Source organism: Phoca vitulina, unplaced genomic scaffold (assembly GCF_004348235.1).
Source record: "Phoca vitulina isolate PV1807 unplaced genomic scaffold, GSC_HSeal_1.0 scaffold70, whole genome shotgun sequence".
Classification (NCBI taxonomy): Eukaryota; Metazoa; Chordata; class Mammalia; order Carnivora; family Phocidae; genus Phoca; species Phoca vitulina.
In genome coordinates, this window is record NW_022589773.1 from 5,711,057 (window position 1) to 5,737,054 (window position 25,998).

Genomic DNA, 25,998 nt, shown 5'->3' on the forward strand with positions numbered 1-25,998 from the left:
GAGCCCAAACTGAGGGCGATTCAGAGATCACTAACACATAAATCAAAGTGGACATAAAGTCCTGACTGACTCAACCACCAGAATGCACACAGAAAAGCACATAGTCAATGCATATTAAGAATAAACCTGGAAGGGGAAAAATTTTTTAATTGATATGAAATAAATATTGGGGTTAACCGATTCTTTTATTAGAGATTTCTAATTCCCAGGGCACCTGGGTGGCTCAGTTGGTTAAGCACCTGACTTAGGTCATGATCTCAGGGTCCTGGGATCAGGCCCCTCATCGGGCTCCCTGCTCAGCAGGGAGTCTGCTTCTCTCTCTCCCTCTGCCCCTGCCCCCCACTTGTGCTTTCTCAAATAAATAAAATCTTAAAAAAAAAAAAATTTGAATTCCCACTTCAGTTAACTAGACAACTAATCCGTAATCTCTTTTAATGTTTCCAGAATATGTCCTATACTCTCCCCTTTCAGCCATCCTTGAGGTCACACAAGCCCCTCTGGTGGCAATGTTTAGCAAACAAAGCAAAGACAGTTCCCACTGGAACTGGCTTTATCCCTCTGGCAGGCAGAGCTGTCCTCCACCGATGAGCAGTGGTCCCGGGCACTACCACTTTGCTGTCGGTCTCGAGCGGGCTCTGTTTCCCTTCTGAGGTGCCTGAGAGACACCTCGATGAAGAATTTCTTAGGCACGCAAGACAGTGTGGCTTTATCTCAAATCCCTGCGGGTCAAAAGAAACACCAATAACAGTAACATGACTTCTGAAAAGAGAGACCTGTGGAAAAGGACTAAGTTACATTCTAAATCGATCAGGGGAGGCCACACCTGTCCTGACCCTGTGTTCATGACCCATCTCTTGGTCCAAAGACTTTGAACCACTCAAATAATAGTTGTGTATCTTGGTTTGATATGAGGGAAAATGGAAACAAAAATCTGTTCTCCTATCTAAGCCTTTTCTTTAGTGATTCTCTGGCAGCTGGGCTGAGCAGGTAGGGAATGCTCAAGGCACAATCCAGTCATGAACAATAAACTGGATGGAGTTTGGGTTAAGAACCTGTCTTCTCACTTCATAAAATATGTGCTAGCATATCTTGCCAAGATGTCTGGCTCATTCTCACTACTCATTCCACGAAGAAATGGTCTCATCATCACATCACGAGGCCGCGGGGAGCCTGGTCTCTGCACGGCAGCTCTGCGGTCAACGGGCCGTGCCGGCCGAGCGCAGCTCCACGAGGAGCTCTCTGGCCAGTTTTCTCGACCTTGGGGCTTCCATGCAGAGATGATCCCATCTGTACAAGGTCTGGTCAAGCCAGCCGGTCATCTCGTGGGTTAACTCATCAGTTGGCGCCATCTGCAATGAGGACAGAGGAGAAAGAAAACTAAAACACTAACCAGACAGATTCATCTCTTGGTCCAGTGAACCAACCGTACCCATCCTTCCCCGAAAAGCAGCTGCATTCTTATTAGCTTCGGAAGGGCTCTTGTTTTGTTTGCAAGGTGACTGGCAAAGCAAGTCTGTTCTCAGAGGCTGGCCATCCAGTGAGCAGAGTCATTTCCTAACGATCACCCTCTTCGGACAGAATGGCCTGGAACGCACAAAGGCTACAAATAAGCACCACGTTTCCTGGAATGCCAGTCACAAGCCGGGCGACTATCTGCTGTGGGGAGCGAAGGCAAGTGAACGTGCTGCGGCCTGTCTGCAAAAAGCTCACACTAATATGAGAGCTGGAAACTGCTGGAAGGAAAACGCCACCTGTTCTCACACAAACAGCTTTATAAATGGCATTCTTGGGCTAGCAACCTGGGCCCACTTGTTTTTTAATAGACATCTAAGGTTTTAACACCCGATTCTCAAGGGAAGCAGGAAAGGCAGGAACTGTTAGCTCTGCTAAATACAGCCTCAAGGCATTCTCAGTTGTCGGCGCCTAAGTATTTTCCTAAGAATTTCAGCTCAGCAAAAAGGCAAGGGTGAGAATCTCACAACTGAATTGTGTGAAGAATTTACTGTGACTTTTTTAGACACGAGCACATTAAGCAGCCCTGATGTTGAGAGTAATCTATATACTCACTTTGTGTGGGACAGTTTCTATAGACCCCTCAGTCAAATCTTTAATCAGCCATAGCAGCCAAAGGTCAGCTTCCCATCCATCTCCACACTGGGCCTTCTGGTGGGAGGCTGCCCGCCCTGGTGCCCTCGGACAGTCCCACTGCCCCGGAAACGCTTCACTCCAGGGCTACCACCTCTGACCGGCAGCTGAGGCAGATGCCCTGGCAGCACAGGATGTGCGGGGCGCACGGCGACAGCATGAGGTCTCTTCAACTCTGGCTCAGAAGGGCTCTGCCAGGCTGTTGGGGGCAGGCCACCAGACTAGGTGGGGTTCACTGTGCTCTCAGTATCCATATTACCACTGTGTGGTTTTTACTCAGAATCACAGATGCTGTGGATGACCTCTGTCAGATACAGTTCTGTCTTTGTGGATGGATGAAACTGCATGAGCCTCCCTGGGACACCTTCAAAGAGTTAATCTACTTCCTAGACCCCAAGTGCAGGGAGACCCCAAGTGCAGGGAGAGGGGCTCCCCTGGGCTGTTAGTCTTAACAGCTGACTGTGGAGGCCACCTGTCCTGACCCTGTGTCATCTTCACGAGCCAGCTCAACCTCTACACTGTTCCACTCACGGTCTCTGGTCACATGCCCGCCTCCCTGCAGCCCAGGTAGGCAATCTGCATTGTTGGCGGAGATGCATCTGTATAGAGATGAAATTCATTTGAGTTCAACAACTATAGAACTGAACTCTCTATTTCAGATGCTAGCTAACTTACCTGGAACTGCTGTGGACCAGGAACAAAGATGACAGGAGAGAGAAACATGAACTCAGGACAGGACAGGGGGCAGGACAGAGTGAGCCTCAAGGGCAGGAGGAATCCAATCCCAACACCACCCGAGCTGCTTCTGACTCATCCTGGTTAAGGAGGCACATAGGGAGGGAGCAGGGCAAGAAACCTAGTAGCCAGAGGAGCAGAACACCAGGCGTGAAGGGGCAGGGGTTCCGAAGAAGGAGTTCAGTGGAAATTCTCAGAAGCCCAAGGCGGGCAGAAGCTGATTACGGGGGCCTGTGCAGGAGCCCAGGGGAGCATTTTGTAGGGAGTATCCTACAGCAGAAGCTGGAGTGTGGGACAATGTGGGAGGTCACAGCCTTTAGACAGGGCACAGACATGCAGCCCCTGTGGTCTGCAGCCTCGAGTGTGCACAGCTCCGCAAAGCTGATGCTGGGATAAGAAGGATAAGACCAGGACACTGGCTCAGGAGCTGCTCTGCTCGGGCCTGAGTTCACATCAAAGCTGGGTCAGGGATGGAGTCCTGGAAGAGAAGAGAAAGGCCTCTTCCTGCTGGAAGAGAAAGGCCATCCCACCAAAGCCAACACTTCTACCATTTGGCCACCACCTGCTCCCAGGCCAAGGAGACCTGACCCAGGACTCCTTCCACAGTGCTCTGAGAGAGAGGAAGTGATGAGATAGGGGGGCTGAGGAGAAACCCATGAGAGGCTGGCACTGTGCAGAGGACTTCTTCCATCTGTCCTGTCTGTAGCTGCATCAGCCAGGATGCCCTCAACCTGTCATGAGGCCACTGCAGGAAGCCTTCCAGTTAGGAAGTCTGGTATGTTACTAAAAATAGTTTCAAAACACCCACAAGGACAGTGCCAAGGAGGCTCTCTAGACCATGATGGATGGGCTCCAAGGTGCCCAGACAACTACACCTGCTAAAAAGCCAATGTGTAATGAGAATCATTGGTGTTTTCCCTTCAATGAATTTTTTTGCAGCTGAGCAGACTTATGATATTTTATGAAGATGTACTGGAGTTTTCCACCTTCCCTTAGCCTCAGGTGCAGGCCAGAAGCATTAATGTATGGCTAGGACTGGACTGTTTTGTGGGAATGGGCTGCCCAGGAGAGGCAGCAAACTTGAATTCGTGACATACTCTAGGCTCCTTATTCACAGCACCTCTTTGGGAGAGACGTAAGAATGTTCCATTCTGAATGCGGACTGTTTCCCCAGAGTGGTGGATATGTGATTGGAATAACCAGAGGAGCATTCTCTGGGCCACTTTCTTCCTCTCTTACCCCACGGGCAGGGCCAGGCTGGCTATCATCTCTGTGGCCTGTGAAACAAGGCAAACTCTGCAGGGGCCTGCTTCTCCATTCCCAAGGTAACAGCATAGGAGATGAGCGGAACAGGAACTCGCTGGGGAGAAGTAGGGCAAAGGCTCCGGGATGAAGAGCCTGAGTCCCAGCTGCCAGGCTTGAGAAGGCTCCCTCAGGGCAGAAGCTCCATCCACAGGAGGGCATGGTCAGAGATCAGGTGAAAAAAATACCACCAACGCTTTCATGACTCAAAAGTGCCTGCTGTTGACTTAGCATGTTGAGAAATAATTGGAATATCCTATTAGTTTCAGGCTTATATCATAGTGATTTGATATTTTTATATGTTATGAAATGATCCCTGTCATGTCTAGTTAACATGTCATCACACAAAGTTATTATAATAATATTGACTATATTCCCTATGCTATACATTACATCCTCATGGACTTATTTTTGTTCATTTGTTTTGTTTTTTAGATTCCGTATGTAAGTGAAGTCATATGATATTTGTTTTTCTCTGCATGACTTATTTCACTTAGCATATACCCTCTAAGTCCATCCATGTTGTCGCTAATGGTAAGATCTCATTCTTTTCTATGGCTGTGTTATATTCTATTGTGTATATATACCACCTCTTCTTTATCCATTCATCTATTGATGGACACTTAGTTTCCGTATCTTGGCTATTGTAAATAATGCTGCAATGAACACAGGGGAGCATATATCTTTTCAATTAGTGTTTTCATTTTCTTTAGGTAAATACCCAGTTGAAATTTTTGAGGAACCTTCATATATTTTCCACAGTAGCTGCACCAATTTACATTCCCATCAACAATGCATGAGAGATCCTTTTTCTCCACATCCTTGCCAACACTTGTTTTTCTTGTCTTTGTTTCTAGCCATTCAGACAGGTGTAAGGTGATATCTCATTGTGATTTGGATTTGCATTTTCCTGATGATCAGTAATATTGAACATCTTTTCTTCATGTCTGTTGGCCATCTGTGCACCTTCTTTGGAAAAATGTCTGTTCAGGTCCTCTACCTATTTTATTATTTTTTTTAAGATTTTATTTATTTGACAGAGAGAGAGACGGCGAGAGAGGGAACACAAGCAGGGGGAGTGGGGGAGGGAGAAGCAGACCCCCCGCTGAGCAGGGAGCCTGATGCGGGGCTCGATCCCAGGACCCTGGTCATGACCTGAGCTGAAGGCAGACGCTTAACGACTGAGCCACCCAGGTGTCCCTGGGTCCTCTACCTATTTTAAATGGATTATTTGTACTTTTGGTGTAGAGTTGTATAAGTTCTTTATATATTTTGGGTATTAGCCTTTTGTCAGATCATTTGCAAATATCTTCTATTTATTACATTGTCTTTTCATTTTGTTGATGGTTTCCTTTGCTATGAAAGCTTTTTATTTTGGTGTAATCCCAATAGTTTATTTTTGCTTTTGTTTCCCTTGTCTGAGGAGACCTATCTAGGAAAATGTTGCTAAGGCCGATGTCAAAGGGATTATTTCCTATGTTTTCTTCTAGGAGTTTTATGGTTTCAGGTCTCACATTTAAGTCTTTAATCCACTTTTGAGTTTATTTTTGTGTATGGTGTAAGACAGTGGTACAGTTTCATTCTTTTGCATGTGGCTGTCCAGTTTTCCCAGCACCATTTATTGAAGAGACTGTCTTTTCCCCATTGTAGATTCTTGCCTCTTTTGTCATAAATTGACCATATGCATGGGTTTATTTCTGGGTTCTCTATTCTGTTCCACTGATCTGTGTGTCTATTTTTGTGCCAGTACCATAGTGTTTTCATTATTATAGCTTTGTAGTATATCTTGAAATCTGGGACCCAAATACCTCCAGCTTTGCTCTTTCTCAAGATTGCTTTGGCTATTCAGAGTCTTTTGTGGTTCCATACAAATTTTCAGTTTATTTGTTGTAGTTCTATGAAAAATACTATTGGTATTTTGATAGGGATAGCATTGAATCTAGAGATTGCTTTGGATAATATGGATATTCGCCCAGTCCATGAGCATGGTATATCTCTCCATTTGTGTCATCTTCAATTTCTTTCATCAATGTTTTATAGTTTTCAGAGTATAGTCTTTCACCTCCTTGGTTAGTTTATTCCTAGGTATTTAATCTTTTTGGTGCTACTGTAAATGGAATTGTCTTCCTAATTTCTTTCTGCTACTTTCTTGTTAGTGTACAGAAAGCAACAGATTTCTGCATATTAATTTTGTATCCTGCAACTTTACTGAATTCATTTATTCTAATAGTTTTTCTGGTGGAGTCTACAGTTTTCTATTTGTAGCATCATGTCATGGCAAATACTGAGAGTTTACTTCCTCCTTATCAATATGGATGCCTTTTATTTATTTTTTCTTGTCTGATTGCTATGGACAGGGCTTCCAGTACTATGTTGAATAAAACTGGCAAGAGTGGATGTCCTTGTTTTGTTCCCAATTTTAGAGGAAAAGCTCTCAGTTTTCTCCATTGAGTATGATGTTAGCTGTGGGTTTGTCATATACGGTCTTTATTGAGATACCTTCCATTTAAACTTACTCTGTTGAGAGTTTTTATCATAAAGGGGTGTTTAATTTTGTCAGATGCTTTTTCTACAAATATTAATAGGTCATATAATTATTATCCTTTGTTTTCTTAATGTAGTATGTCACAATGATTGATTTGCAAATACTGAACTATCACCCCCAGAATAAATCCCACTTGGTCATGGTGAATCATACTTTTAATGTATTGTTGAATTTGGTTTGCTAATATTTTGCTAAAGATTTTGTATCTATGTTCATCAGGAATAGTAGCCTATAATTTTTTTTGTGTGGTGCTTTTGGTTTTGGTATGAGGGTAATATGCTGGCATCACAGAATATATTTAGAAGTTTTCCCAGTTAACGAAACAAAGAGGCAACCCACAGAATGGGAGAAGATATTTGCAAATGACATTACAGATAAAGGGCTGGTATCCAAGATCTACGAAGAACTTCTCAAACTCAACACCCAAAAAACAAATAATCAAGTCAAAAAATGGGCAGAAGATATGAAAAGACACTTCTCTGAAGAAGACATACAAATGGCTAACAGACACATGAAAAAATGTTCATCATTAGCCATCACGGAAATCCAAATCAAAACCACACTGAGATACCACCTTACACCAGTTAGAATGGCAAAAATGGACAGGGAAAGAAACAACAAATGTTGGAGAGGTTGTGGAGAAAGGGGAACCCTCTTACACTGTTGGTGGGAATGCAAGTTGGTACAGCCACTTTGGAAAACAGTGTGGAGGTTCCTCAAAAATTTAAAAATAGAGCTACCCTATGACCCAGCAATTGCACTCCTGGGTATTTACCCCAAAGACACAGATGTAGTGAAAAGAAGGGCCATGTGCACCCCAATGTTCATAGCAGCAATGTCCGCAATAGCCAAACTGTGGAAAGAGCCGAGATGCCCTTCAACAGATGAATGGATAGAGAAGATGTGGTCCGTATATACAATGGAATATTACTCAGCCATCAGAAAGGATGAATACCCAACTTTTACATCAACATGGATGGGACTGGAGGAGATTATGCTAAGTGAAATAAGTCAAGCAGAGAAAGTCAATTATCATATGGTTTCACTTATTTGTGGAACATAAGGAATAGCATGGAGGACATTAGGAGAAGGAAGGGAAAAATGGGGCGGGGGGTGGAATTGCAGGGAGAGATGAACCATGAGAGACTATGGACTCTGAGAAACAAACAGGGTTTTAGAGGGGAGGGGGGATTGGTTAGCCCGGTGATGGGTATTAAGGAGGGCACGTACTGCATGGAGCACTGGGTGTTATACGAAAACAATGGATCGTGGAACACCACATCAAAAACCAATGATGTATTGTATGGTGACTAACATAACATAATAAAATTTAAAAAAAAAAGTTTTCCTTCCTCTTCTGTATTTTTGGAATGGTTTGAGGAGAAGAGGTATTAACTTTTCTTTAAATGTTTGGAAGAATTCACCACTGAATCAGTGTGGTCATAGACTTTTGTTTTTTTGGAAGTTTTTGATAACTAATTCAATTTCATTACTAGTAATTGGTCTGTTCAGATTTTCTATTTCTTCCTGATTCAGTTTGGGAAGACCATATGTTTCTAGGAGTTTATCCATTTATTCTAGGTTGTCCAGTTGGATCTCACGTAATTTTTCATAATAGTCTCATAATCCTTTGTATTTCTGTGGTTTTAGTTGTTACTGCTCCTCTTTCATTTCTGATTTTATTTAGGTCTTCTTTTTTTCTGCTTAAAGGTTTATCAATTTTGTCTATCTTTTCAAAGAACCAGCTCTTGTTTTCATTGATCCTTTTGTTTTTTTTTTTTTTTTGTCACAATTTCACTTATTTCTGCTCTGAACTTTATTATTTCCTTCCTTACACTAACTTTGGGCTTTGTTCATTTTCTACTTCCTTTAGGTGTAAGGTTAGATTGAGATTTTTCTTGTTTCTTACAGTAGGCCTGTATTGCTATAAACTTCCCTCTCAGAACTGCTTTCACTGTATCCCAAAAATGTTGAACCATTGTTTTCATTTTGTCTCTATGCAGTTTTCTGATAGCCTCTTTGATTTCTTCATTGACCCACTGGTTCTTTAGTACCATGTTGTTTAGCCTCCATGTGTTTGTTTTTTCATTTTTTTCTTGTGATTGATTTCTAGTTTCATACTATAGTGTTTGGGAAAGATGCATGGTATGATTTCAGTCTTCTTAAATTTATTGAGATCTGTTTTGTGACCTAACATGTGATCTATCCTGGAGAATGTTCTGTGTGCACTTGAAAAGAATGTGCATTCTGGTGTTTGGGGGTATAACGTTCTGGGGTCATTCAAAGACACTGTTTCCTTATTGATTTTCTGCCTGGATGATCTAGTCATTGGTATAAGTGGGGAAAACCCTCTACTCTTATTGTATTGCTGGCAATTTCCCCCTTTATGTCTGTTCATATTTGCTTTATGTATTTAGGTGCTTCAATGTTGGGTGCATAGATATTTATAACTGTTATATCCTCTTGGTAGACTGATGCCTTTTCATTACATAATGCCCTTGTCTTTTGTTACAGTCTTTATTTTGAAGTCTATTTTGTCTGATATAAGTCTTGCTACTCTGCCTCTCTCTCTCTTTTTTTTGTTTCCATTTGCATGGAATATCTTTTTCCATCCCTTCACTTCCAGTCTGTATGTGTCCTTAGGTCTAAAGAGAGTCTCTTGTAGGCAGCATATACAGGTAGCTATGTATTGCCATTTTGTTCTTGTTTTCTGGTTGTTTTTGTAGTTCTTCTCTTTTCTTTTTTTAAAGATTTTATTTATCTATTTGAGAGAGACAGAGCATGAGCAGAGAGAGGGAGAAGCAGACTCCCTGGAAGCAGGGAGCCTGATGCGGGGCTTAATCCCAGGACTCCGAGATCATGACCTGAGCCAAAGACAGACGCCCAACTGACTGAGCCACCCAGCGCCTGGAGTTCTTTTCTTTCATTTCATTTCTTGTTCTCTTTCCTTATGATTGATGGCTTTCTTTAGTGTTATGCTTGGCTTTCTTTCTCTTTATTTTTGTATATCTATTATAAGTTTTTGGTTAGTGACCATCGTGAGGTTCATATGTAACATTCTAATTATATAGCAGACTACATTAAGTTGATAGTCACTTAAGTTTGAACACATTCTAAAAGAACTTCAGTTTTACCTTCCCACCCAATGTAATATATACTACTACTTTTTGCTACATTTGTCTCTTAACCATACTAGCTTGATAAGTGATTGCTCTACTATCTTTACTATATGTTTCTTTTTACTCATGAAATTTTTTCCTTTTATAATTTTCTTACTTCCAATTATGGCATTTTCTTTTCCACTAAGAGAATTCCATTTAACATTTTTTGTAAGACTGGTTTAGTGAGGATGAACTCCTTTGACTTTTGTTTATCTAGAAAACTATCTTTCAATTCTGAATGATAATCTTGCCAAGAGAGTATTCCTCCTTGTATTTTTTTTTCCCCGTTCATCCCTTTAAGTCCCTCATATGTTACTAGTTGCTTCTCTCTTTCTGCTTTTAAAATTCTCTCTTCATCTTTAATCTCTGACATGTTACTTATTACATGTCATAGTGTAGACCTCCTTAAGTTCATCTTGTTTGAACTTCATCTGTGCTTCCTGAACTTGGATGTCTGTTTCTTTCCCCAGGCTAGCGAAGTTTTCAGCTATTATTCCTTCAAATAAGTTTTCCGACCCTTTCTCTTTTCTCCTCTGGGACCCCTATTAATGCAAATGTTTGTTCACTTAATGTTGTCCAAGACACCCCTCCCCTTAACCTCAATTTTTAAAAATCCTTTTTTTATGCTCAGCTTGGGTGTTTTTCCATTACCCTGTCTTTCAGATCATTGATCCATTCTTCTGCATCCTCTAATCTGTTGATTCCCTCTAGTGTATTTTTCATTTCAGTTATTGTATTCTTCAACTCTTGATTGATTCGTTTTTATATTTTCTATCTCTTTGTTAAAGTTCTCAGTAAGTTCAGCCACTCTTCATTCTAGTGAGTATCTTTATGATCATTACTTTGAACTCTTTAACAGGTAGCTTGGTTATCTCCATTTCATTCAGTTTTTTTTTTCTTGAGGTTTTGTGCTTGTTCTTTTGTTTGGAGCATATTCCTCTGTCTCTTCATTTTGCCTGACTTTCTGTGTTTGTTTCTATGAATTCAGTGGTACAGTTACTTCTCCTAAACTTGAAAGAATGGTCATCTTCTGTGTAGACTGTGTGTGCCTGGTGACTTTGACTAGATGCTTGGATCTGTGTCTGGTGTTGGTTGGGGATCCCAGGATGCTCTGTGCAAGGGGCCCGTGATGGGACAGCAGAGGCCAAGTGAATGCTGACCAGGGCTGTCCTGGTCTGCACTGTGCTGGGTGGGAAGGCTTGGGCTAGTATAGACTAGAGGCCCAGGCTCACTGAGGTGATAGGCTGGCTGGGGCACCTGGACCCTGCTCCCGTCCATTCTATTAAGGTGGGGGGGAATATAAACCATGGTGCTTACCCAGCCCTTTGATCTGGAGAGAGTCTGCCCCTGCCCAATGACTGGAAAGGTTCTAGGGATGGATCCTTTATATTCTAGTCATTCTTTTAAATTACATTTTTCTGTTCCCCAGGGTGTCTGGAACTGTGTGGGCTAGAGGCATGGGGCTTGCTGAGGTGGCAGGCTGGCTTTGGTGCCCAGACCTGGCTCATGTCTGTGCTATGAAGGTGAAGGAAGAACATAAACTATGGTGCTCACCAGCCCCTCTAACCCAAAGAATTACAGCAGCTCCCCCATTGTTCAGAAGGGCTCTAGGGCTGATTCCTTTATAATTTTAAACCAAGGCTTTTTTTTCTGTGCCCCAGGGCAGACAAATCTACTCATGGTCTCTCAGTACTATCCCTCTCCGCTGTAGTTGGGGGTTTCCCTTCATTACCGTTGTCTCCATCTTTCTTGCCATTCTGTATGTGGTCTATCTTCTGTTGTGCAGAAGCTGTTCAGTCAGCCCTCAGTTCTTCAGGAGGAATTGCTCTATAAATAGGCATAGATTCGGTGTGTCCACGGAGATAGGTGAGTTCAGCATCTTCCTACATTGCCATCTTGGACCAAAATTTATGACTTAATTATTTTATAACTGGAAGTTTGTACCTCTTAATCCCCTTCACCTGTTTTACCTCCCCCACCCCCAACCACCACCACTCTGGTAACTATCAATTTGTTCTATCTATGAGTCTGTTTCCATTTTATTTTGCTTTTTCATTTGTTTTAAGTTTTAATTCTTATTTTTTTTAAATAGTTAAGGACATTTTAATTTTATCTATCTATCTATCTACTTTAAGTAAGCTCTATGTGGGGCTTGAACTCATGACTCCAAGATCAAAAGTCACATGCTCTGTCAACTGAGCCAGCCAGGTGCCCCTGTTTTGTTTTTAGATTCCACATATAAGTGAAATCATATGGCATTTATATTTCTCTTTTATTTATTATTATTATTTTTTAAAAATCCTTCTCTTTCTTATTTCACTTAGCCAAATACCCTCAAGGTCTATCCATGTTGTGGCAACGGCAAGATTTCATTTTTTTCTTTTCATTTTTTATGGCTGAGTAATATTCCATATATATTCCACATCCTTTTTAGCCTTTCATGTACTGATAGACACTTAGGTTGCTTCCGTATCTTGGCTATTATAAATAATGCTACAATGAACATAGGGCTGCATATGGTCTTTTTGAATTGGTGTTTCCGTTTTCTTCAGATAAATACCTAGAAATAGAATTGCTGGATCATAAATAGTTGTATTTTTAATTTTTTGAGGGACTTCCATATTGTTTTCTATAGTGGCTGCACCAATTTACATTCCCATCTGTAGTGTATAAGGTTCTCTTTTCTCCACATTCCTGTCAACACTTACTTTGTGTCTTTTTGATAATAGCCCATCTGACAGGTGTGAGGTGATAGATCATTGTGGTTTTGATTTCTGGTTCCCTGATGGCTAGTCATGATGAGCATCTTTTCAAGCATCTCTTGGTCATCTGTATTTCTTTGGAACAAATGTCTATTTAAGTCCTCTGCCCATTTTTTAATCAGGTTTTTTTTTTTTTTTTTTTTTTTTAGGTTGTTTAAGTTCTTTATATCTTTTGGATATTAACCCCTTATCAGATGTATGATTTGCAAATATCTCCTCCCATTCAATAGGTTATGTTTTCATTTTGTTGATGGTTTCCCTCACTGTGCAAAAGCTTTTTAATTTGATGTAATCAATTTATTTTATTTTAGCTTTTGTTGCCCTTGTTTGAGGAGACTGGTTCAAAAAAATATTGCTAAGATTGATGTTGAAGAGCTTACTGCCTATGTTTTTTCTTCTAGGAGTTTTATGCTTTTAGGTCTTATATTCAAGTCTTTAATCCATTTTGAATTTACTTTTGTAAAGACAGTGGTCCAGTTTTCCCAGCACCATTTATTAAGTGTCTTTTCCCCATTGTATATTCTTGCCTCCATTCTTATAGATTAACCACATATGTATGGATTTATTTCTGGACGCTCTATTCCATTGATCTCTATGTCTGTTTTGTGCCAATACCATACTGTTTTGATTATGATAGCTTTGTAGTATAGTTTGAAATCAGGGCATGTGTTACCTCCACCTTTGTTCTTTCTCAAGACTGCTTTGGCTATTTGGGATCTTTTGTGGTTCCATACAAAATTTAGATTTCTTTGTTCTAATCTGTGAAGGATGCCATTGGTATTTTGGTGGGGATTGCAATGAATCTGCAGATTGCTTTGGGTAATAATTTTAACAATATTAATTCTTCCAATCAATAAGCACAGAATATCTTTCCATTTATTTGTGTTGTCTTCAATTTCTTCCATCAATGTCTTATAGTTTTCAGAGTATAAGTCTTTTCATCTCTTTGGTTAAATTTATTCCCAGGGTGCCTGGGTAGCTCAGTCCGTTAAGCATCTGCCTTCAGCTCAGGTTATGATCCCAGGGTCCTGGGATCAAGTCCTGCATTGGGCTCCCTGCTCAGAAGGGAGTCTGCTTCTCCCTCTCCCTCTGCCCTGACCCCCTGCTCGTGTGTGCTAGCTTGCTCTCTCTCTCTCAAATAAATAAAATCTTTTAAAAAAGTAAATTTAGGGGCGCCTGGGTGGCTCAGTTGTTAAGTATCTGCCTTCAGCTCAGGTCATGATCCCGGGGTCCTGGGATCGAGCCCGCATTGGACTCCCTACTCTGCGGGAAGCCTGCTTCTCCCTCTCCCACTCACCCTGCTTGTGTTCCCTCTCTCGCTGTGTCTCTCTGTCAAATAAATAAAGTCTTTAAAAAAAAAAGTTAAAAAAAAGTAAATTTATTCCTACATATTTTATTCTTTTTAATGCAATTGTAAATGGGACTGTTTTCTTAATTTCGCCTTCTGATGCTTCATGATTAGTGTATAGAAATGTAAACCATTTCTGTATGGTAATTTTGTATCCTGTGACTTTACTAAATTCATTTATTAGTTCTAATAGTTTTTTGGTGGAGTCTTTAGGGTTTTCTAAATATAGTACTATGTCATCTGCAAATGGTGACAGTTTTATTTCTTCCTTACCAATTTGGATGCTTTTTTTCTTGTCTGATTGCTATGGCTAGGACCTCCAGTGATACGTTGAATAAAAGTGGTCAGAGTAGCATCCTTGTCGTGTTCCTGATCTTACAGAAAAAGCTTTCATCCTTTTTTCACCATTGAGTATAATGTTAGCTGTGGGTTTGTCATATATGGCCCCTATTATTTTGAGGTACATTCCTTCTATATCCACTCTATTGAGAGTTTTTATCATAAATGGATGTTTAGTTTTGTCAGATGCTTTTCTGCATCTATTGAGATGATCATATGACTTTTATGCTCCGTATTGTTGAATTTGGTTTATGAATATTTTGTTGAGGACTTCTGCATGTATGTTCATCAGGGATTTTAGCCTGTAGTTTTTTTGTGTGTGTGTGGTGTCCTTATCTGATTTTGGTGGCCTCACGAATATGTTTGAAAGCATTCCTTCCTCTTCAATTTTTTGGAATAATTTGAGGACAGTCATTAACTCTTATTTATTTATTTATTTCCAAAGAGTGAATGGGGAAGGGGCAGAAGGAGAGGGAGAGAGAGAATATTAAGCAGGCTCTGCAACCAGCATGGAGCCCAACGCAGGGCTTGATCTCACGACCCTGACATCATGACCTGAGCTGAAATCAAGAGTTGGTCGCTTAATCAACTGAGCCACCCAGGCGCCCCATTAGTTCTTCTTTAAATGTTTGGTAGAATTCACCTGTGAAGCTGTCTGGTCCTGGAATTTTGTCTTTTGGGAGTTTTAAAATAACTGATTCAATTTCATTACTTATAATGAGTCTACTCAGATTTTCTATTTCTTCATGATTCAGTCTTGGATGGTTGCTTGTTTCTAGGAATTTATCCCGTTTCTTCTAGCTTTTCCAATTTGTTAGTGTATAGTTGTTTGTAGTAATCTCTTATGATCCTTTGTATTTCTGTGATTTCAGCTGTAATTTCTTTCATTTCTGATTTTATTTCAGCCCTTTTTTTCTTGATGATTCTGGCTGGAGGTTTTCAATTTTATCTTTTAATTTTTTTATTTTATTTTATTATTTTTTTTTTTTTAAAGATTTTATTTATTTATTTGAGAGAAAGAGAATGAGAGAGAGAGCACGAGAGTGGGGAGGGTCAGAGGGAGAAACAGACTCCTTGCTGAGCAGGGAGCCCGATGTAGGACTCAATCCTGGGACTCCAGGATCATGACCTGAGCCGAAGGCAGTTGCTTAACCAACTGAGCCACCCAGGGGCCCCTCAATTTTATCTTTTTAAAGAACCAGGTTTTAGTTTCATTTATCTTTGTGTGTGTGTGTGTGTGTGTGTGTGGTCCCTCTGCCATTTATTTCTGCTCTGATCTTTATTATTCCCTTACTTCTACTAACTTTGGGCTTTGTTCTTCTCTTTGTAGTTTCTTTAGATATAAAGGTATAAAGTTAGGTGGTTTATTTGGGATTTCCTATTTCTTGAGGTGGGCCTGTATTGCTATGAACTGCTCTTTCAACTGCTTTTGCTGTGTGTCATAAATTTTGGAAAGCTGTTCCCATTTTCATTTGTCTCACGGTATTTCATTTGTCTCAGGTGACAAAAATGCCTCCAACACTTTCATGATTCAAAAGTGCCTGTTGCTGACTTTTTGAAATAACTGAGTAGGTATTTTGTTGAATGTCCCTCAATTGGGGCTTGTCAATTACTTTTCTCAATATTAGACTGGGGCTGCAGGTTTTGGGGAGGAAGACCACAGAAGTGCCACTTTCATCACAATATACTAAGGGTACCTACAGTCAACACGACTTATCACTGTTCCTGTTGACCTTGATCACTTGGCTGAGGTAGTGGCTGAAAAGTGACTATTATAACTTATACCTGGCCAGAGATAAGACGTTAGTTGGTACTGAGGTCTATGGACACATGGACATTTTTTAGCTCTCACCTATGAAGTTCATCCACCCTAAACAGACTTGAAATAAAGTGAGGTATGCACTGTATAAAACTATACAATAGATTTTGTGCTGGGGTGGGCCCTGAGGAGATGGCACCTAGCATGTGTAACAGGTGAGTCCTCTTCTGCTCTTGGCAATGCCCAAGCTCTTGAGAGGCCTTCTGTCTGAACACGAGAGGCAGGACTGACAGGCTGGCTGCTGTGGCCTGCCTGCTCAATGCTGACTGTTCTACTAGGACTGAGGAGAACCTCCTGAGTGCTGGCTTCTGAGGTTCTTGGCAGTCCCACTTATCACTGGGACTCCCCTCATATTCACATTCAAACAGAACCTGCCCGGGGAAGGGAGCAAGAGGGGGTTTTCTGGGTGCTGAGACCATTCCTTTCTTGATTTGGTTGCTGGCTGCATAGTTATTTTTGGTTTATGAACATTAATCAAGCTGTACATTTTCTGCATGTATATTATATGTTAATAAAAAATAAAAACAAAAGCAAATAAAAATTCTAAGAGCCAGCTTGTGGATGCTTTTTAAATTTGCTCTTTTATCCATTTTTAAGTGGACAATTCATTGGCATGAAGTAAATTCATAGTACTGTACAACCATCACTAACCATCACTATTATCCATTTCCAGAACTTTTTTTTTTTTTTTATCCCAGTCAAGCTCTCCATCCCTCTCCCCTGCCCAGCTCTTGGTAACTTCTATTCTACTTTTTGTCTCTATAAATTTGCTATTCTAGGTACCTCATATAAGTGAATCATACAGTACGTGTCCTTTTGTGTCTCGCTTATTTCAGCATAATATCCTCAAGGTTCATCCATTTGGTAGCATGTATTAGAACTTCATTCATTTGTAGGGCTTAAAAATATCCCATTGTATGTACTGACCACACTTTATTTATCCATTTATCTGCTGATGGACAGTTGGGTTGTTGTGCATATTGGCTATTGTGCATAATGCCACTGTGAACAGGGGTGGCTAAGTGTCTAACTTAATTCTATAAATTCTTTTACAGAGAAACAGAATTGCCAGATCATATGGTAATTCTGGTTAACTTTTTCAGGAACCATCAAACTCTTCCACAGTGGCTGTACAATTTTAATATTCCCGACTGGAAATATATGAGACTTCCAATTTCTTTTTCTTTTTCCTTTTTTTGAGAGTTCCAATTTCTCTACATCCTCACCAATACTTGTTCTTTTCCATTTTGTTTTGTTTATAATAGCCATCCTAGTGGGTGTGGAGTATGACCTCATTCTGGGTTTTGATTTGCACTTCCCTAATGTCTAATACTGTTGAGCATTTTTTCACGTGTTTGATGGCCACCTGTATATCTTCTTTGGAGAAATGTCAATTCTGATCTGTTTTGACCTTTGATCAAATCTGATCTGACCTTTGATTTAGATTTTTTCTATTGCTAAGGTGTAAGAATTCCTAATATATTGTGGATACTAAACCCTTATCAGATATATGATTTCCAAATGTTTTCTTCCCATTCCATGTCCTTTCACTGTCTTACTAATATCTTATGATGAACAAGAGGTTTTTAATTTTGATGAAGTTCAATTTATCTACTTGTTGTTGTTGCCTGTGCCTTTGGTGACATTATCCAAGAAGTCACTGCCTAAGCCAATGCCATGAATAATACTCACTTTTGACTTGGACCATTCTTTATCTCTCATGTCAGCTGGGTTTCAGGAAGGAATTCACTGTAATTAGCAAACATTTTTTTTTTTTTTTTAATTAACAAACAAAACTCTTTGGATTGCTACAGTGAACACACCTCACTGAAGTCTTGGTCCTCTTCGTGAGGAAGGGAGTCATGCAATGTAACTAAAAGAATAAATACATGAGGACATAGAAGAACTAGCTTTGGCTATGGGCCCTGGCAGCAAGCTGTGACCTAGAAGAAGTCACCACCTTTCTCTGAGCCTCCATTTTCTCTTCCATGTCATGAAGGTGTTGCGAGGGGTAGGCTCTGGGGTCCCAACTGTCAATTTCACTGCCTGTCCTTCCATGTTTGGATAGCACCCTGGTACACACACTCGTCAAAGGCCAGACCCTTGGGCAGACAATCCACCTCTTCCCTGGAATGTGAGTGAGACTTAGCATGCTAGAAAAGGGGAGACTTACAAGGGTGATGACTTCCCGGGCAATCACATGGCCGCCAGGAGCCCAGAGCAAGAAGTTCAGGACGAGGTGCCTGATCAGCTGTTGACACAAAGGTGGTCTGGGGTCTCTGTCTCGGCTCTCTGCAGCTGCTGCCTGCAGATCCTTGGCTGAGAGAGTCGGACTTCTGAACAGCTTCTTGAGGTGGCCAAGCACTGCCTTTACCTCTATCTGGGAAGTATAATTTCAAAGGTGAGATATTAGGGAAGAGTCAACACATGCATAATTCTAGGACTGATTTGGGACTTTGAAGCAACCCCCAGAAAGAGGAGAGGACTGGCGCCCGAGGGAAGGCAGACAGAGGCGACTCATGTCTGAGCTTACACACTGCTCCACACAAACCCAAATGGGCGTAATGGAAATTTCTTGACTTTCTTTCGTCTTGCTCACTAAGCAGCCAAGGCACCATGCCAGGAATTGACCTTTTTTTTTTTTTTTTTAAAGAAAGGAAATGGAGAAAAATCCTCAGCAGAATGTAGTCAGATTTTTATATTGTGGGAAAAAGAACAAAAAGCTCCTTGAAGACCCGCTCACTATCACAGCCACAAATCAATTAAAGCCCCATGCAACTGGACCTCCACTGAGCCAATGTTCTGATAAGAATGAGTTTGCCTTTTGCCTTTTGCTATCTTTGAGGGGTGGAAACACACACACACACACACACACCATATTTGTTTTGTTTTACACACAGGGACAGTCTGTTCATACATGTTTAAAGCCCAAGTAGAGGTCACAAGTCTGTGGAATCCACATAATAATGGTGATTGTTATAGGTCTGTGGGTTGTTTTTGCATAAAAAATACTTATTTCATGCTGAGACTTCTGCTTGCTAGAAGAATGGTACATCAAGTTGTGACTTGGAAACAAAGAAAAAACTGAAAGCCATAGATCCAAAATGCCACATGGCACTCATGAACAGCTATGTTCCGTCATTTTCGGAAGAATACTTAGGCCTATTCTGAGAATTCCCATGACCAATTTTATGGATTTTGTGTGAGTCTTTTTTTTTTTTTTTCCTGGAAGTTAAGGCCTCATTCAATGAAGTCTGTCATAAACTCCAGTACACTAGGAGTGCTGTGTGAGCTATTCTGACCACAGTCCAAGACCGTGAGAAACTGCACCATGGGGCTCTTCCATGGAGAATGGCAGCATTCCAACAGGAGAGGGCTACTCTCTCACCACCTCCTCCTGTCAGCTGGGCCCAGCTTGCCCTCATCTGATGGCGTCTATGGGAGCTCAAGACCCTCTTCTCATCTAAATGGTTTGCAAAAATGTCAGAGCTTAGGAAGTTATGCCTTCATATCCATTTTGTTCTTGACTGAAGAAAATCTTCTTGATTTTCTACCCTTGTCCAGTACTCTCTAAGACTGGTCTTCTTCATCCCAGACCATCTTTCCCTTTAAATGCCTTCCATGTCCATAAGCTTCTACCTGACATGCCAAAACTTTTTTATTTTTATTTTTTTTTAAAGATTTTATTTATTTGACAGAGAGAGAGCGATCACAAGTAGGCAGACAGGCAGGCAAAGGGAGAGGGAGAAGCAGGCTCCCCGCTGAGTATGGACCATGCAGGGCTCGATCCCAGGACGCTGGGATCATGACCTGAGCCGAAGGCAGATGCTTAACCCACTGAGCCACCCAGGCGTCCCCCGACATGCCAAAACTTTAAATGCTTTTTCATTTGTTTTTAGGTAAAAGACATAAGCTTTCTTTTCTAAGTAGCACTTTTTATCCTGCATTATGAAAATTTACATATGCTCCCTGCAGAAGTTTAGAACAAAAAAGTATCTAACTCCACTACCCAAATAAAAGTTCTGATCTAACTTGATCTCAGGCTGGTCCTGCTCCATTTTCTCCAGGGGAGATGGAGGAAACCAGGTAGGTTCACATCCTTCTCGTCTTTTTCCCATGCCTTGTGCACACAGCACTCACTATGCACTATGTTTTCTTTGCGTTTTCACAATGCACTGTAAGCAATGTCATGTATCTATGACAGTCTTTGAGAACATGATTTTTCATGGCAGAATGCTAGTCCATGGTTAGAATATGTCACAATTTATTTAGTCAGTTCTTTACTATTCAAAGTTTAGGCCATTTGTCATGTCTGCAATTACAATAATGCTCATGTCTCATACATAAATCTTTGTATGGATCTCTAATTACTTCCCTAGGGATAATTCCTAGAGGTGGAATGACAAAGTTAGAGTATGAACCCTGGCCTAATTCTTAGGGATATACAAACACAGGCATTTTTTGTTTTTATCATGATCCAATTCAAAGTTAGCAAAAGAAGATGGACACTGGCTGGCAGTGAACACAGTCTGCAGAGAGAAGGGTGGGTCTTTGTGCGGCGGCTGCTCTTGCTTCCCTGCTACTGAACCTCAAGGGTGGTCAGGGGAGGGGGTGCTTCTAGCTACAGTATGCTATCAGGGCTGAGCGATTAACTGGATTTAATGACACCTTTTGGGGAAAAGGCACAGATGCTGTCAGGCTCATTCAAATCTCCCCATAATCACACGTTCAAAGGCAGCTCACAGTTCGTTTCTCAAGTCACCCAACAGACCATCAAAGGGATTAAAGCTCAAAAAACCCAGGAGAACGAGAGGCATGTCTTACTAGTTAAACTAGGAAAACTGGGCCCACTTGCTTCTCAGGATGTCACACACACCAGCGCCTCGGGTAGGGCACCAAGGAGGAAGAAAGAAGCTTTGGGATCACAAACATGGAGTGTGGCTTCAATCACAAGACGAATAGCCACCTCTGACAGGATAGCTAAGAAGGAAGTGAACATGCTGGTGCTAAACTACTCTGAGTGAGCTAATCTAATTTTTTTAAAGATTTTATTTATTTATTTGAGAGAAAGCAAGAGAGCATGAGCTGTGGGGAGGGTCAGAGGGAGAGGGAGAAGCAGACTCCCTGCCGAGCAGGGAGCCTGATGTGGGGCTCGATTCCAGGACCCCGAGATCATGACCCGAGCTGAAGGCAGATGCCCAACCAACTGAGCCACCCAGGTGCCCCAAGGTAATCTATTTTTATCCAGTATGCCTAAGCATCCCTGGAGTAAGAACTATGCACAGGTTTTATTAAAAAAAAAAAAAAAAAGACCAAGTTAAGTATTAGAAAGACATGCCAATGCAGAACTTTCTAGAACTTACATTTTTGGGGGGGACAACTTATTTCTCTATAGTTCAAAAGTGAACCTCTGTTGGTTTCTATGATCGATATAGAATTTAACACATAACCTACCTACTTAACTTATAAACAATCAAAGTATATATAACAGGGCTTTGGAAATCATACATGCAAGTGCTACATGCATTTTAACTACTACTATCATTAAAAATAAGGATTTCCCTTAATTAGGATTAGGATTTCCCTTAATTAGTTTGATATTTTAAAAGGGAAATAGAAGGCTTTCTTTTTAATCATATACTAACCCTCAAATACATATGTGGATTATGATAATTTCTTAAAATGTTCTATTTTTGATCCGAAATAATCACCAAATTTCCACTTTTTAAAATCCAAAACTCTTTTTTTCCTCTACCATGCAAGCCTTTAAACAAGTAAAATATACAGACATATCTGTACTAGTCCGCTTTTTTCCAACAATGGGAAACATCAAGCAAAAAGGAGCACTCCTTTCTACATAAAGAAACCTGCTCCCTTTAATTATTAAAATTAGCAAAAAGTTCTAGCTTTAGTTAAAGTTTTAAAAACCAACAAATAAATGTCTGCAAGGGAGGCGCCAATGCCTTTAATCAAAGCACTGCTTCCTGTAATCATTATACTCCACATAAAATAACAACTCTCTTTGCCATAGACAGTCAGTCTAGTACTTAGCGGCTCTGTTATTTATGGAATGCCCAAGTCCTTTTTCAGAAGCTAAGGGGTTAATATCAGATTACTTTAGTAAGAGTTCTAAACAAAGCTGGTAATGTGAGGATCTGTTGACTGAGCCAAGAAAGCAGTAAGTCAAGACAGGCCGGGCTGCTGATCAGAGAGAGGACAGTGCTCCTCAGAAGAGCAGTCAGACTCCGCATAGCAAATGCTAGAGGACGTGGCCCCTGGGCCAGGAGCGTCTGTAAATGAGGGCAGAGGTGGCAGCTGAGCAAGAACAGATAAAACAATGTGGGGGACAGAAGGGCTATGCCTCATCTCCTCCATGCTTCCTGGGAAAGCAGAGTGGCAGGCCCCTGTCTCCACTCAACTCTGTGAGGCAAGAAGACGTCTCCGACCACAAACCCAGCAGCCGTCCACTCACTTATCTGGGTGGACATCAACATGCTTCCACAATGAACACAGTGAACACTCAGTGCTTAGGTGCCTGGGGGTTAGTGGAAGCCAAACCCACTACAGGGCCCCTTCCTGCAGCATCCTTTCTGATCCCGAGATGGACCCGGAGCACCACACAGAGTGGGCCCTGCCACCCACCATGGTCTGTGTTCTCTGCAGACTCCCGTCACGTGGGCTGTAGCTGAATGCCAAGAGCCACAGCAGGGCCTCAGGGGGTTCAGCTTCTGACATCACTAACTGCTCAGCCGCGATATCAGCCCATCCTCCAAAGTGAATGAACAAAAACCAGCACTCAAAGGGGCCTCCGTAGGACCTGGAACAGAATCAAAACACATGGCAGCCCAGCAACTTGATTTCTTTCTCTTTTTGGTTCTTAAAGCAACTGTAATGTTTGCAAATGGTTGGCTTGAATTGTTCTTATGCACTGAAGTACAACTTGCAAGGAATACAAGTTAGACCCAGAAAAGTAGCTCACTATGCCATGCTGAATTCATCACAGGGCCATCAAAGGCAGGTCTTTCAAAACCCCATGTGCCCTGAGGACTTCAGACATTTAAATCTTTATATCCAAGGACCATGAGTGAGTACAGGACTTTGACAAAGAAAGATTCTGGACCATGACCAATAGGAATGCTACAAGATGAGAACCTGCAGGCACCCCTTCGCTTTCTGCCTGGCCTGCACAGCTGGGCTGCCGTGGAAAGTGGGGCCCCCCAGCCATTACGCAGCCACCCAGAGAGCTCCATAGCAAGAAATGAGGGGGCTCCCGGGGGTCCAGATGGAGACCAGAGAAGGGATGCAGACAGAAACATGCACGGTTTCCTTCTGACAAAACACAAGGTTCTGGTCAGTATTCTAGTAATTATGAATTTTTAATGGGCTGCATACTGTATTCTTTCCTGTCATCACGTATATGTCCAAGCTGAAAAGCTAGAAGCTTTTGTGAAGCTATCCTTCTGTCATGCTGGGAACTGAGAGGTGTGCTGGTTGTTTAAAGGGAAGACTCCAGTCAAGGAAAGGATCCATTAATATGCACAGTGACAGTGTCAGCAGCTTAATATCTCCCCTGGAGAAAATGGAGCAGTCTGCCCTGAGATCAAGTTAGATCAGAACTTTCCTTCTGAACCGGGGAAGCTCCTGGAACAGGAGAGTTCTAGGACTCTCTTGGTTTGATCTGGGTCTAAGTGATTAAATGTTTTGAAATCTAGCTTCTGGAACAGTGGAGAGAAAAGAAAAAAGGAGGGTATTAATCTTATTTGTCCCACAGGAGGGAGAAGAGGTGCTCTGTGGGCCGCATCAGTGGTCGGCTGGGTTATGATGTCTCAAAAGCAAAGGACAAGCTCCACAGGGTTTCTCCCCTACAGACCTCACTATAAGCTGAGCACCAGGGCTCTCTCACGCTCCCTACTCACAGATGGGCATCACACCTGGATCAGAGCTCAGAGCTTGCCTTGCACAAATGGGCCTGGTCCTTCTTGCTGTTTTCTACCAATAACTAAGTATGTGAGGCAGTCCCAGTGGCCGGCTGAGAAAGCATCTAAACCTGCTCACCCACTCCTCCCTGCAGGTGGACCCTGAAATCTAATTAAGGCAGATCTAGGTTAAGTAGGAGTACTGTGAAGTTTTGGGTCTAGGTCCTGCTCTGCAACAGAGACAATCTGAAAGGATGCACATGAGGCTGACGGTGTTACAGGTCGTCAGTGAGTCCAATACTCTGATTCCCGCTTGGCTGCTAGTTCTTTTTGTCTCATTTATTGGTACGAATCTTGTTGGGGAGGGGTAGGTGAGTAACCGGCACAAAGCCTTCATCAGTGATCATGAACATAAGGAGGACCAAGTGGAATATGTGATGGCTCAGTGAGGAGATTACAGAGAATTTCAAGAGGGAATAGTGGCAAAAGGAACAAATAAAGACAGTCTTAGTAGGTTAGTATAGACAACAAATAAAATATTTGTACTCTACAAAAAAGTAAGTCAAGAGGAAGCTGAAGGGTGTTATGTCACAAAGAACTAAAAGCCTAAATGTGATTGCTTTTAGGAAAATAATGTATATGAGAGGGTATTTAATATCATGTTAGAAATTAATTTATATTAGAATGGATTTTCTAACTTTAGAAAAATATTTATTAAAAAGAGGAGGAAAAGGGGCATTTTATCCTACTGTGCAGGAGAAGGTTAGAATTTGCTTCCGTAGAGAGTAAGAGGAAGGAGAAGACCAAGGGACCCAGAGGGCACCACCCTTCTCCTTCTGCATGGCTGGGGGGGTGGGGTGGCATGCGGGCACTGCTTTTATTTTTCTTATTGTTATGCTTATATATTTCAAAATCCAATACCGGCCATTATTCAGGACAGTTTCTATACAAGGTATTTACATACGTATCTGTTGATTCTGAGCGATACATGCAGCTCGCTATGTGCTTCCTCTACTTCTCACTCAGCAAAGTGCTTACCTGTTTGGGGATGGTCACAGACCAGTAAAGGCCATCCCCCGTCAGCCCTCCATAAAGGGACGATCAGGATCAAGAGAAACCACTGTGACGCAGACCTATGAGTCGTCAGGATTTGCTTACCCGTGAGTCTGGTCTTCAACTATTTCTCTGAGCATTTCAGAAATATGTTTCAGTGGCTGGTGCCACAGTTCTTGTGGGATCTCTGTGGGTAGAGAGACAGACCAGAGGGAACTGAAGAAAAGTCAAACCTATCAGGATCATCTGCTGCTAAGACCAGAAGAGCTTTGGAAAAATGCCTTGTTTTTCCTGGTCCATGGGACCCATACCACTGGTCTCATGCTGTTCCCAGTCGATATCCATCCCTTAGGCCTGGGAAGATCCTCAGTGTTACACAGAACTAAACTTCAAAGGCTCTTTAACTCAGGAATATGGAAGGAGACAAACTGCAGCCTGCCCTAGGACTGGAAATGTTATGTTGCAGATACCCCAGGTTTTTTTCTTTTCTACCCTCCCCATCACTGACAATTCATGATTTCAAAGTACATGAAGATGGTAATAAAAGTCAACAGGGAACTAAGAATAGGTTGCCCAACTGTTTTTCTATGACTGTGATGAATTCAGAATATGATTTCAGGTTTAAAGGAAAGGCCAGGAAAATAATACACAGATATCATACAAACAAATGTCCTTTCTTGAGTTAGTTTTTCTGGTTTCATAATTATCCCATGGTTTTAGACACATCTGAACACGTATGTATCTGCAGTTCTACACAACATCTGACAAAGTTACCACATTTCCATGCAGTGATAGGCTCTGTAATTAAATACATCAGAAGATAATGTAAGCAACAGGGTAAGCACTGCTAACGACCCCACAAATGTCACGGGT

At 41.6% G+C, this 25,998-nt stretch overlaps 1 protein-coding gene across 9 annotated transcripts in view; it reads right to left on the reverse strand.

Moving 5' to 3' along the window:
• Nucleotides 1-326: 326 nt before the first annotated feature.
• The window catches only part of FANCC (FA complementation group C), a 279,290-nt gene continuing 253,618 nt past the window's right edge, over nucleotides 327-25,998 (reverse strand). For 7 of the 9 annotated variants that reach the window (XM_032392971.1, XM_032392973.1, XM_032392966.1 and 4 more), the window contains 3 exons: nucleotides 25,231-25,312; nucleotides 22,799-22,973; nucleotides 17,511-18,536 (listed from right to left, as the gene is read on the reverse strand). In XM_032392971.1, coding sequence (XP_032248862.1) covers nucleotides 18,063-18,536; nucleotides 22,799-22,973; nucleotides 25,231-25,312 — 731 coding nt within the window. In that variant the 3' untranslated portion in view covers nucleotides 17,511-18,062. Of the gene's footprint in view, nucleotides 1,350-17,510; nucleotides 18,537-22,798; nucleotides 22,974-25,230; nucleotides 25,313-25,998 lie in introns of those variants that run through there. The other 2 variants (XM_032392975.1, XM_032392970.1) reach the window with 1 other exon arrangement.